Source organism: Carassius gibelio, chromosome A17, assembly GCF_023724105.1.
Source record: "Carassius gibelio isolate Cgi1373 ecotype wild population from Czech Republic chromosome A17, carGib1.2-hapl.c, whole genome shotgun sequence".
NCBI lineage: Eukaryota > Metazoa > Chordata > Actinopteri > Cypriniformes > Cyprinidae > Carassius > Carassius gibelio.
This window is the reverse complement of record NC_068387.1, coordinates 15,025,509-15,037,969: the sequence shown is the minus strand read 5'-3', so window position 1 is coordinate 15,037,969 and position 12,461 is coordinate 15,025,509. Positions and strand designations below refer to the sequence as shown.

At 38.3% G+C, this 12,461-nt stretch overlaps 2 protein-coding genes across 6 annotated transcripts in view; both read left to right on the top strand.

Moving 5' to 3' along the window:
- The window catches only part of LOC128031576 (parkin coregulated gene protein-like), a 75,622-nt gene extending 75,113 nt beyond the window's left edge, over nucleotides 1-509 (top strand). For both annotated transcript variants that reach the window (XM_052619896.1, XM_052619897.1), the window contains one exon: nucleotides 125-509. In XM_052619896.1, the coding sequence (XP_052475856.1) occupies nucleotides 125-285 (161 nt within the window). In that variant the 3' untranslated portion in view covers nucleotides 286-509. The remainder of the gene's footprint in view (nucleotides 1-124) is intronic.
- Nucleotides 510-6,745: 6,236 nt separating this feature from the next.
- Nucleotides 6,746-12,461, top strand: part of LOC128031527 (protein quaking-A) — a 66,885-nt gene continuing 61,169 nt past the window's right edge. The window contains exon 1 of one of the 4 annotated variants that reach the window (XM_052619822.1): nucleotides 6,746-7,154. In XM_052619822.1, coding sequence (XP_052475782.1) covers nucleotides 7,010-7,154 — 145 coding nt within the window. In that variant the 5' untranslated portion in view covers nucleotides 6,746-7,009. The remainder of the gene's footprint in view (nucleotides 7,155-12,461) is intronic. The other 3 variants (XM_052619820.1, XM_052619824.1, XM_052619823.1) reach the window with 3 other exon arrangements.

Sequence of the window (12,461 nt, the reverse complement as noted above, 5' to 3'; positions counted from 1 at the left end):
GCTGCTTCATACTGAAGATATACGTGTGTGTGTGTGTGTGTGTGTGTGTGTCTTACTTATTAGGGCATTTACACTTTGAAGCATCACAAAGTATGCTAATGTGATGCAATGTGTGTGTGTGCAGAAAACTCCGGTGACGGTATTGACTACAGCCAGCAGAAGAGGGAGAACATCGGAGACCTGATCCAGGAGACACTTGAGGTGTTTGAACGCTATGGGGGCGAAGACGCCTTCATCAACATCAAATACATGGTGCCCACCTATGAGTCCTGCCTTCTCAACTAAGTGGAATGGAGAACTCACTCACAAACACACTCTTGTTCAAACATGTAAACACACCCACCTCATGTACAAACCTAATTTCTGACTTTATTAAAGTCATAATGCAGATGTTATGAGTCTGTGCACCACGACTGTCTGAATCAGAGAAGACACTCACACACAGTTTCTTGTGAAGACAAACAGACACAGGGAGCTCAGGGTTCAATAAATCTCTTGGTTGCAAATAACCTGCATTTCATTTTCATTCTATAAGGAATTATTTGGCCACAGGTACAGGAAACAATGTTTTGAATGGAACAAACTTGAATGTTTTTTTTTTTTTGTTTTTTTTTTTTACAATATGATGATCTAGATTTTGAAGCATTTATATTAATGAACATTGAACATAGATGTTTGTGTGTGTGTGTGTGTGTATATACACACATATTTAATCTAATGATATAATTTCGACCACATATAAAACATTTAACCGTCGAAAAGCTTTTTTTTTTCAGATGATCACTGATCTAATGTAGTTCTCTTTCCTGTTATAATGAACATTTCCTTGCTGCTTTTTTTCAAATTTTCTTAGAGGTTCCTAGAAATTTTTTTTTTAAAATATTGAGACTTCCCCCCCTGGCTGTTCACTCGCCTTCCAACATTCGCCACCTGAAATCTCTCTTATTTTTTATTTTATTTTTTTGAAATCTTTTCTACCAGGGTGTAGCACCTATTGAAATTGAAAAAAAAATAATTTTCCCCATGATAACAACAATGCATATTTCCTCTTTGCCTGGAGTTCACCGACCAAAGATTCATCTTTATCATCACTTAATTAATATTCATAAGCCATGGTTTGTGTGCTGAGCCACTGACAGAAAGTAAACCAATTTGTATGAGAACTGCAGAAGAGAATAAAAGTCATATTTAAAATTTCCAAAATTATGCAGTTTTCCCTAATCATAGCCAAAAATACTTTGTCTAATAAATAAACCTCATTACTAGGAAATTTAGTTAATATACTTTCAAAATATCTTATATGATGCTTTTTATAGATTTTTAATATGCATCCCCAACACCCCATTTCAACACCCCTGCCTCCTGCTCTCTTGATCTCTTTGCTTTCTTTATCTGTCTATTCCAGTCAGCTCTTTGTTTGATATTACTATTTTTGGCATAGTTTTTTTTTTTCATCATGATTCTTCTTTTAGTACATGTGCGGTTATATTAAAGCAATTTTAGACCTTATGGTCTTAGCTATAAAGGTGATGAATCCCAAGGAAACACTTACATACACACAAACCTACATATAGACAGGAAACACACTGGAATGCACCTGAGGGGACATAGAGATTGCACAAAATAACACATGACAGATAGCAAGTATTCAGATAGCAACATAATGTGCTTTTGAAAGCCATGAACCTGTATGAGCTGCAGGCTGTGTGCCAGAACACAATGTCTGAATGAAACGCTCATTTATCAGAACGAGTACACATGCACACACTCAATCGGGGGTTTCCCTCATGCTTAACAGCTTCTGTCTTTTCCTACCTGTGAAAATCAAACGCTGCAGTATGCATTGGTTTTATTTCACTTCATTCAGATTAAGCAACTATTTGTAGAACTACTCCTTTTTGGATTGTTAGAAGGGCTCTGAGCAGTTCTTTGGACACCAGGCGCTCATAATGACCCCATATGTTACTTTCTGACACTAGTGGATCAAGCCGTCATATGACCATACCGTAACATGAAGAATGTGCAGTATTTTGACAAAGTATTTCCTTTAGCAGCCTTTTTTAAAGTGAGTCCCATGAGCTAATGTTTATAGTGAGCTGAGATTTCTGGAACATTTGAACTCCGTTCAGTCTGGATTTGATCACACTGCCTGTAAATTACAGTTCTGAACAGACACAAGAGGGAATTGAGACGGGATTTGCCCTCAAATCAGTTTTACTGCAACAATCGGGTCAATAAAGAGACCTGGAGTCCCAGCTTGAGTCCTAAAAACTGTATGGTGAGAGGAATAGTTTCAGTCATCATTTACTCACACTTTCTACATTTTGCAGAGGACAAAATACGATATTTTAAGAATATGTGAACTCTTTGTTTGTTTTTTTTGTACCGTTACAATTAAAGAAAAAGGGGTCCAAAACAACTTTCATCGAATAGACAGAATATACTGAGACATATTTGTTTCAAAGAAGAAAGGTTTTGAACAGCATGAGGGAAAAATTCCTTTATGTCTGCTTTAATGTGCATGATGTGGGTAAGTTCTAATTGAATCTCAGGTGAATCGATGAATGAAATTGGTATAAAACAGTGATGGAGACACTGATGCGAGAGCAGAGGGAAGAAAAACATCAGAGTGTAAGAATGCCAGATTGTTAGGAGCAACAGTGCAGAGGGGAGGGAGAGAAAGCGAAGGGAGCAGCAGGAATAAATAGCCCTCTGGGATCTATTCTTCTTGTTCAGTGCATCTGCCAGGGGCCGCACAAAACCCAACGCCAGCCAGTGAGCATGTGCAAAGCCCTGAGCTCAATGGAGATTTATTTTGGAGTGACTTCATGCTTCAGGTGTCACTCGCACCTCTCAACCTCAGGACTGGAGCTCTGATGTTTATTCCAAAATTTCCCTCAAAAACATCGATTCGGACTCCTAGACCTCAGAGCTGTGGTGAAAGAAACAAAAACATGTTTTAAAATGTAACAACATGCTCCAACCCTGAAATGAAATCAATCACGTGGATACATCACTTTACATCATCAAGTCATTTCTCTATTTTTAGCTTTTAAAGTCTTAATTCAATAATCATACATCAGATTATTGCAGTAAAATAGATCGTGGCATCAGTGCGTTTTCGCCATTCTGAACTTCTGTAACATCTCGCCAAGCAGCAGAATTAAGCTTTTTCGTTGAGCACTCTTTTTTAATATCAGACTTTTATAAAAGTGAATTTTTTTAAAGTGATGCGTGTGGTGTGTTTTGGAGAAGGCTCACAGGAGGCTGATGGTTTTTCGGCAGGAGACTGGAGAGATCTTCCTCTCTCTCGAGCTCTGAATCGATGGGGTTCTGCTGTCTGATCCTCGCTCCTCCTCTACCTCAGCCAGACGCTCTTATCAGACGCAAACACATCTGCCGTTGCTCTGCACACACAAATGCCTGTACAACCACCGTCCTAATCCTTTGGAACACCATGAGAATCATTCAAACACATAAACAAACATATTCACCTGGAAATGTCAAATGTATTTTTTTAAACCCACATGTACAGCAGTTCTATGCAGTCCTTTAAATTGCAAATTTGAAACTCAAATATCAATTCTGCATCAAAATAAATGTTAATGTTGAATATAATTTTATTTTTTGTGATTTTACTTGTATATTTTTTATCTATATACAACTACACTGATAGAAACTAAAAAACACATTAAAAGGATGAACTATTTCTTATGATAATAAATATTAGAAGTAATTTTTACATAATGTAAAGAATATAGTGAAAACATTAAAGTTTAAAGATAAAAAAAAGCAAGCATGAATGTCCACTCATAAACCCATTAATACATTCATAATATATTAAATGGTCAAGATTAAACAAATTGACATTGTGTATAGATGACATTTTGTCAAATAAAACTGTTTACCTTGAAAAATATTTTTTTAAACATTTTATCATGAATGTTGAATACTTGTTGACTACTACAGATTGAAAATGTTTCTTGAAAATGTTATAAATGTTTTTCAAAACTAGATGGAACAAGTATGAATGTAAAGTGTATATTTCTAAGATCTTAACAATTTATTTTATTCTAGATTTCTTCTTTATCTTTACCGTGAGCATTCTTACGTTTCATTGACCCAAGTATGTCTTGGAGAAACTGTGTGTCGGCACGTGTGGCGTAAAGGCCGTGGACCCCGAGTGAGTGATGAAGGACTGTGTGTGTTTGCTGTAATCTTCACTGCAGACCCCTGGGGAGCCATGAGTGACGTGGTGACCCACGGTGAGATTATACTGCACTGCGCTGGAATGGGTGGAGAGAACAGGATCCATCAGTACTGTCAGTGCCCCAGTCCAGCTAACACCACCCAACATCTGACCACCAGCACATATAATACGCTGTGTATTTCACAGTCATCAGCCTGTATTAGGTATATACATCCTTTAACTCTCACTCCTATAAATACTCAGTGAGAATGTGCCACTCTTCACCTCACCTTAACAATGTGTGACTTCTCTCTCTCTCTCTGGATCTCACAATTGACCCAGATTTCACTCTCTGGTATTCCTGCACCCACACATAATCGCTTTTGTTATATGCTTTTGTATTATTTTCATACTCAAAGCCTTTAAGCTTTCTTCAGACAAAATAACCGGAGAGAGTATGTGTGCTTTGAAAGCTCACGTTATATTCCAGACACATGCCACCTACTGCTTTCCTAATCAGCTGCCGCTGCTGACCACGGGATCATGACTGATGCCTCCTCTGAAGCCCCATCTCCATCCGGTCTCGGCTCCCTGCTGCTTCACAACCACCTGATTTCATATTCACTTTTTATCTAAAGTGTCCTTAATTGGATTAATTGTAGAATGAAACCCGTATTTGTAATAGAGGAGGAAAATACAGGGTTTGGGCAGGGATTAATATCTCACACTATAGAACACACAAACAAACACACTCACTAGCAGCACACAGCCACTTGTGGCCAGTCTCAGACGCGGTGCCTATAGTAAAATGAAAATGTATGTGGCAGTGTTGATAAGAGCAAAGGATTCTTATCTGAGACCGAGATAAATGCTCAATCTTTTGTGCTGCCTTTAGAAACTGGTATTTTTATTTAGTCTGTTATGCTAAGAGGGTGATGCAGTTGAAAAATCAAAAATGAAAGAAATAAAGGATGATGAGTCATGTGAAAAGGAAGATGCATAGTGAATCATGTGGATATATTTGTATGGAACAAACGAGGAGGTCTGTAATACTTGGATCATTGCCATTTATTTCAAAATTCAACCTGCATTCAGTATTTTGTTCATGTGCATTCAGTTCTGGACATTATTTGGAGCCAGTTACCCTGAAACCGTGAAATACACTCTCAGAAAAAAAGGTACAAAAGTCACTGTACAGTGGTATCTTATTCACCAACTTAGAACCTAAATCCTACAAATTGAAATCCTTTTAAAAGGTTCTGCCCCAGTGACACCTCCTCCTTTTTTTCTGAGTGTATCACGACATATCTCCTCTTCTGAATTGTAAATATCTGGTATTATTAGCTGCGGTGTGATGTTAAAGGAATGTTTCCTGTGTCCTGTTATCTTCATTGTGGATAGCAAAGGTTCTGGAGAAGGTCAGCTGAACATGAAGTCACAAGCTGATATAGCGCCTGTTTAAATCAGTGTCTTTCACACTGATAAATGTCAAACTGTTTTTTGGAGATTTGATCCTATATACATTTATTTATCAATCTCTTTATTTTGAGAGGCTTGATAAATGGTCAAGATTGGTCAAATGAACCAAGCTACTGTCTAAACAACAGAGGTTAACTTTTAAATCACATGACCTTTCCATTGGATTGATCTACTTAGTGAAATAATAATAATAAATAGTAAAATACAATCAAATAAACCCATTACTAGTGAAGAAAGCATGAATATTTGAATATCATGTTGTCTTTCACAGAAGAAAATAATATACTGTAGGGTTGAAATACCGTAAAGGTGACAAAACTCTTTTAGTAAAGTACATAAAGTTGTTGAAACTTCTGGAATAACAAAATTAATCACGATTAATTAATCAAAATAAGCAGCTTTGTCATAAATGCATAAGAAATACCAAAAATAACACCAGTCACAAATGTTGAGACCCACTGGTCTAGAATGATCATATGTAAAATGTGATAATGTCTGTATGTTTATAGGATCGTTGTATGTTGAATAACCCTAACTATACTTTTATATAAAAGTAAATATAAAATATAAAAATAAATATAATGTGAAATATATTTACATTTTAAGGCCAGATGCATACTTTACAACGTTTGGTAAGTTAACAAGTTGCACGCTAGACATATTTTGGAACGCAACGTACGTTCGCGTATATTCCTGTCTTAAACAGAAAATCACATAACACGGCAAAACCGACTTAAATAATAATAATAATAATAACAATAAACATAAAACGATTCAATCGTAAAAAGCAACACACCAAAATGCCAAGCACTATCAAAACACAAGGCAAATACTTGTTGTCGCAGACGAATTGTCACAACGTTTCACAATATATCATCCCCGCCGGTGACTCTAAGCGTTCACGAGCCTGCATGCTATTGGTTCTGATTTCTGCCCATCATCTCAGGCTCTGATTCAAGTGGTGAAAGCACTAGCCCCGCCTCACCATCCTACGCGCTGATTGGCCACCCGGCGTGTCCGCGTTGCGCATGCAGCCAATGCGCTGGAGGCGGGTCGCGCGCTCTCGGAGGTTCCTCAGAGAAAGCGAACTGGTGGCAGTACGGAGTGGTAGCGCCGAGCTCAGTATAACTAAAAGAACCCAACGCGTCCACATCGAGCGACTTTAGTAAAGGGAGATAAAGAGAGAGAGCCTGCACCTTAAACCAGTCGTTGTATCTGGAAAGGGTCGCCGCAGCCTGGAGGGGGAACGAGGGATTTGATCAGCACCGTTATTTTTTATTTTGTGTTTTCTTTTTCTTTTCTTTTTTTCTGGAGAAGGATTGTGAGCGTTTGTGTGCAAAGATGATGGTCGGGGAGATGGAGGTGAAGGAGAGACCGAGGCCGAGTCCCGACTATCTCATGCAGTTATTGAACGAGAAGAAGCTCATGACGAGTTTACCGAACCTGTGCGGCATCTTCACACACCTGGAGAGACTCTTGGACGAAGGTACGTTTGTGTAAACCTGAACCACGAGTATGTATGCGGTGTTTTGCAACTTCACAAAACTAACGTTATCGGTTCTCAGCGAAAGAGAAATAAAATGACCGTCAAGGTTTCTTTTTTAAAAAGAAATTAGACTAACTTTAGCGTTTTTGCATCTGATTCTAAACGGTTGAACCTCTTTGGACCGTATTTTACCGTTGGAATTTCAAAAGTATTTTTCCCGTCAGTTCTTGTTTGGGGGTCGCTAGCGCTGTTAGCAGTCTGCTAAATCAACAACTTTTACACGCCTCAATATTTACTAACTTTCACTTCTGTACCATCAAATTTAAGCTCTTTTACGAGTTTATGTTTCTCCAAACGTTTATTTTGTGATGTAAACGACATTTTACTAGGCGTTTCAACGGTTCCTTACTTGTTTTGGGGTGTGCGTGGCGTTAGCCTCTGTAACTTAGCTACACACAAGAAACTTCATGTTTATTTTTCGATTGGAATCACATTTTACGTGTTTATTTACTTAAGAATGCAAAAATGTATATCTGTACTCCACAAAAAGGATTTAATCCAGAACAATTAGGTTTGTTTGCAGATTGAGATTTTTTTTTCTCGATGCGTGCAGTTGAGTTTTGCATGAATGATCCCTATGGAGAGAAACGCATAAATAACCCGTACAATAATGTGTCAATTGTACAAGATAAACCACTATTTTTAATCCCAGATAGTTTTTGCATATAAAACTCTTTTTTTTTTTTTTTTTTTTTTTTTTTAATACTTTTTACCACACAACCTGAGAGAGGGATTAAGAGTCTTTGTGACTTATGTAGCAGGTTTCTTTTTGAATGCAACTAGTTTGAGTAACGTATCTTAGTACCGTCACTGATTTCACTTTACACAGTTGTGCGTTTATTTGCACGCGCTGTTTGTGTCTGAAATGCATGTAATTTATAGTCAGGCAGTTATCATCTTCTGTTCCGATCCGCAGAGGTTTGAATCCCCCCTCACACACACACACACATCCAGTGTCTGTCTGTCTTAGTTTCATAAAGTGCACGAATGCTCGTGCTGTTGACATGCAAACACGCGGCTTTGTTTATCTTTTAACATAAAGGGACGAGCAGCCGCAAAATCTGCCGCAATGTAATCCAGTATCACATTTGTTTGCGCTCCTATTCTCTCAGCTTGTTGCAAAATCACCCTGTGCGTCACCGGATAAACCAGTTTGGTTTGACTGATCACAAGCCCACATTCCAACACTCAGCCCCAGAAACCACACTTTAGAATAGGAGTTTGGTGGTTTTGACTGTCCAGACGTCCAGCTGAACTTCTGCAAAGTTCACGAATGGACTTGACTTTTTTTTTATTTTATTTTTTTACTACAGATGTAATTTATTATTATTATAGGAGAAAAACTTGTTTTTAACTAATCATTCTGAAAATGAAAATTATGTAAATTATTTAGTAAAGAATATTTTTTGAAAAAATTTGGTAACCAAACAGTTTTTGTGCCCATCAACTTTTTTTTTTATATTCTCCTTTCTGTTCCACAAATGAAGTCTAGTTTTGCTAGTTTTGAAACTATTAATATCTTATAGTTTTAGTATGTATATCGTGATGAGCTACCAAACTATTAAAGTTCTTGCATCTACAATATGACTTTTTCCTCTCTTTAAATGCGTAAATGGCAAAGATGTGTTTCCTTAAGAAGTCTTCTTGGTCCGTTTGCATATCCATGAGAGAATTGTCATGAAGCTGTGTGCTCTGTCACCAAACAGTGAGTTGTTAGTTCCTTCTGCAGTGATACATCCTCATGTTTGTGTATCTGGACTCATTCAGCTCTGTTTACCTGAACTTTGCTCTTCTCTTGCTGTTATCTGTTCTCCGCAATCCACTCAAATATGAGCTGAGAACTTCATCCTTGCTTTTTTTTTTCTCTGACATTTCTTTGAACACGTACATGGAACTGACTAGGTGTAAAATCTCTGCTGCTCTCAGCTGAATTTGCATACTGATTTGGCTATGCAAATGAGCAGCTCAGGGTGATGTGGGCCAGTCCTGTATTTGTAACGGTAAATACTCAGACTTAATGCCTAAGGAGGGAAATTTGTACAGCCACACACGGTGTCTGCTATCTCTCTTGACCTCTTCTTTACATCAGACTGATATGGGTTTTTAAACGCCCAATACTAATGTCTAGACAGCAGCTTGATATAATTAAATAATGTTTGTGGATGGAAGATGCAATATTAATTGGTAAAGCTGGCGGTAGATTGTGATGCTGAACAACTCTTTATTTTCTGTTAATCGGACATTATTGATGTGAATAATCACAAAATGGACAAATTGGCAGATGTGTTGGTCTGTCACGAGTTTTAGAAAGGGGATGTGCTCCATCTTGACTTTATTGCTCGGATCAGGTTTCAACGAGGTGCACAAGGGTGAGAATGAAGATCAACTGAAAAAGTCATTAGCTGAGCTTGGACTGAGAAGGTTAGACAGATGATAGTGTTTTAGGGATTTCATTAAGCATTACTGTTATTATTGTGGTGTGTTGAATTATGCGTAAGTCATGACTGACTTGCACAGATTTGAAAGATTTTCAATGCATCTTCACACTTTTTTGCTGGATGAAAGACAATTTGTGTCTGTTTGGAGGTGTAATGTTTCTCAGTTGTCTTGATCGAGTTCTCGTGACATCGGTGCACAAACGCTCGTAGCTCAATTGGATTGTGGGTGTTTGCAGCTGTTGTCATGGCAAAGGAATACCAACACCCTTACGTCTCCCTTTCACCCTTTCTGTTCCCCACACGAGACAACTGCTCTCCCTCCCTCTCCCCTCACCGTTCGAGTGTGTGTCAGGCTGACGAGAGAAAGACAGGTTCGCAGCATGCTTGTGATCTTCAGAGGTGACCCTGAGGGTGTTTTTAGAGCTGTCTTTGATAAGTTAGTGGCAGCTGAGTCCAGTGCGGTGTTCAGAAATGGACACAGCGATGGAAGGGTAGAGTCAAGGTTAAAGATCTTGGTTTCTCATGGTTATACAGGTTGTCTGGACATTATTCTGTCTTAAAATGGCTTGTTTGCTGTGTCTCTGACATATATGTGCTGAATTTTTTTAGCAGTCATTCATTACTCCAGTCTTCAGCGCCACACAAGCCTTCAGAAATCATTCTAATACGCTGATTTGGTGCTCGAGAAACATTTTTTGTTGTAAACAGTTGTTCTACTTAACATTTTTGTGGAAAGCATTTTTTTTCTTAATGAATAAAAATCTCAGCAGAATAGCATTTATTTATAATATAAATCTTTTGTAACAATATAAATATCTTTACTGTTACTTTTGTTAATGCATTTGTCATTAGTGTAGCTTCATTTATGATACAGTCCTCTGGAATAAATATAAATCTTGATTCTGATTGGTCAGTGAATAAACTGTACAAGTACCAATACCCCTCTTCATCAATGATCAATTTCTTCATTAAATACAGGACTCTAAAAGTACAGTAATTTAGATGCAGCATTCATATTTGAGGTTGTTCCAGGTGCTAACAGAAGTGATTCTTATAGACTGGGACCTTTGGGATCTCTTACAGCATCTAGTTTAATTAGCTAGCTAGATCCATTAGCTCATGTTCTCTGCTCGAGCCAGGGTTCAATAGAGTGAATGTGCAGATCATTTTATTCTCTCTATCTTTGTTTCTCTCTCTTTTTCTGTATCCTGCTGGGCGGTGATAAATTGGATAGCAGGAAGAGTTTGACAGGGTTATCACAGGGAAAAGAGGAGTCTCGCTCACCCCATAGGCTGTGTGTGTGTGTGTGTGTGTGTGTGGACTTGGCCCTTGTGTGGCCCCTGATAAAGTCATGTCTCTGTGCGTCAGGCGATGACCTTTTATCAAGGGGTCTGTCTGACAAGCACAGGGGTTTCTTATCAGACTCTGCCCTGCCAGCACCACTGTCTGCCTGACACCGCACAGACACCAGCACACACCCTTCAACAACTTTTCCATCCATGTACAGTAAAGAATTAATTTTGCTGGTTCAGTTGCCGCTCTCTTTGAACCAGATCACAACTTTTGTTTCACCACAGTAGCTGGGAGCATGATAGGCTTAAGCTGATGCAATGATTCAGACACGGTCACTAACTTCCTAACTACACTCATGCTCATGTGCTTCCTGTAAGAGAACAACAGAGCTTTCATGGGCCAGCTAGCACAGGAACAGGTTGATTCAGTGTTTTTAGAATGACCTTATCATTAGAACAGAAAAAACAGTTTCTTAACAAAAAGTCATGCTTTATAGCATGAGGCAGCGTGTGTGCCTGTAGTTTTACTGTGAGTAGTTATACTGTGGTTAGGAGAATCTGTCCAGGAGTGGTTGGTCTTTAGTCTCTCTCTCTCTCTCTCTCTCTCTCTCTCTCTCTCTCTCTTTCTGAAGTGGGGGGCAGGGCCTCACCCTTTCACATTCCACAACTGCCTGAAATATTTCCACACCCCTTCACACTCCTCTTTCATGCCATTTCTGTGCTGTTTTTCCTCTGTTTTACTACCAGCAGCTTGGAGACGCTGTGTATGCCTTTGCATTTTCCTCTCTCTAATTGAGCAACAGAGGAATTGTTTAGCTAAATCAGACAGTATTCCTTAGTGCTCATCTACACATTCATTAAGCAATTGAATTCGTCTAATGTTTGCTCTGTCTCTTTAAATGCTTTAATTGGGTGTAATTATGATCATGCTTATTTCTTTTGGGCTGGAAAATGGTCCTTGAATTGATCTATGTGGACCATGGCCTCAGCCAGAGGAGGTTCTGTTTGACTGTCTCTCACCCTGTGATTTCAACTCTTCACCTCCAATTTGCTCTCTGCAGTGGAGGGGAAACAATGCAGGTTTTATTTCACTGCAGAAATTGGTGTCTCCAAACCAATGTGTTGTTTTTATTTTATTTTTTATCCTCCCTTTCTGTTTTGAGTGTTGCCTAATAGAAGGCCAATCAGAGAGAACCATGCACAAGACCTCATGGGAAAACACAGATGTCATTGTGATATAAGTGGGTTATTTTCCTGTCCTTTCTACACTAAATGTTGTCAGACTGATTTCATTCAAAATTTCATCTGCAGTTCCTGTTTTTCTTATAATAACATTCCTCTATACATCACTCACTCACACAAAGAGGAAGTGTTCTTACTTTATATCAATATTTTATATTAGGATATATTTTTTGTAACATGTTAGTCTTTTATTGTCACTTTTCATAGTTTTATTAAACTAAATATTCATGTTTATTGTGGACAGACTAACTGCTTGTCATTGGAATCTTGTGTCC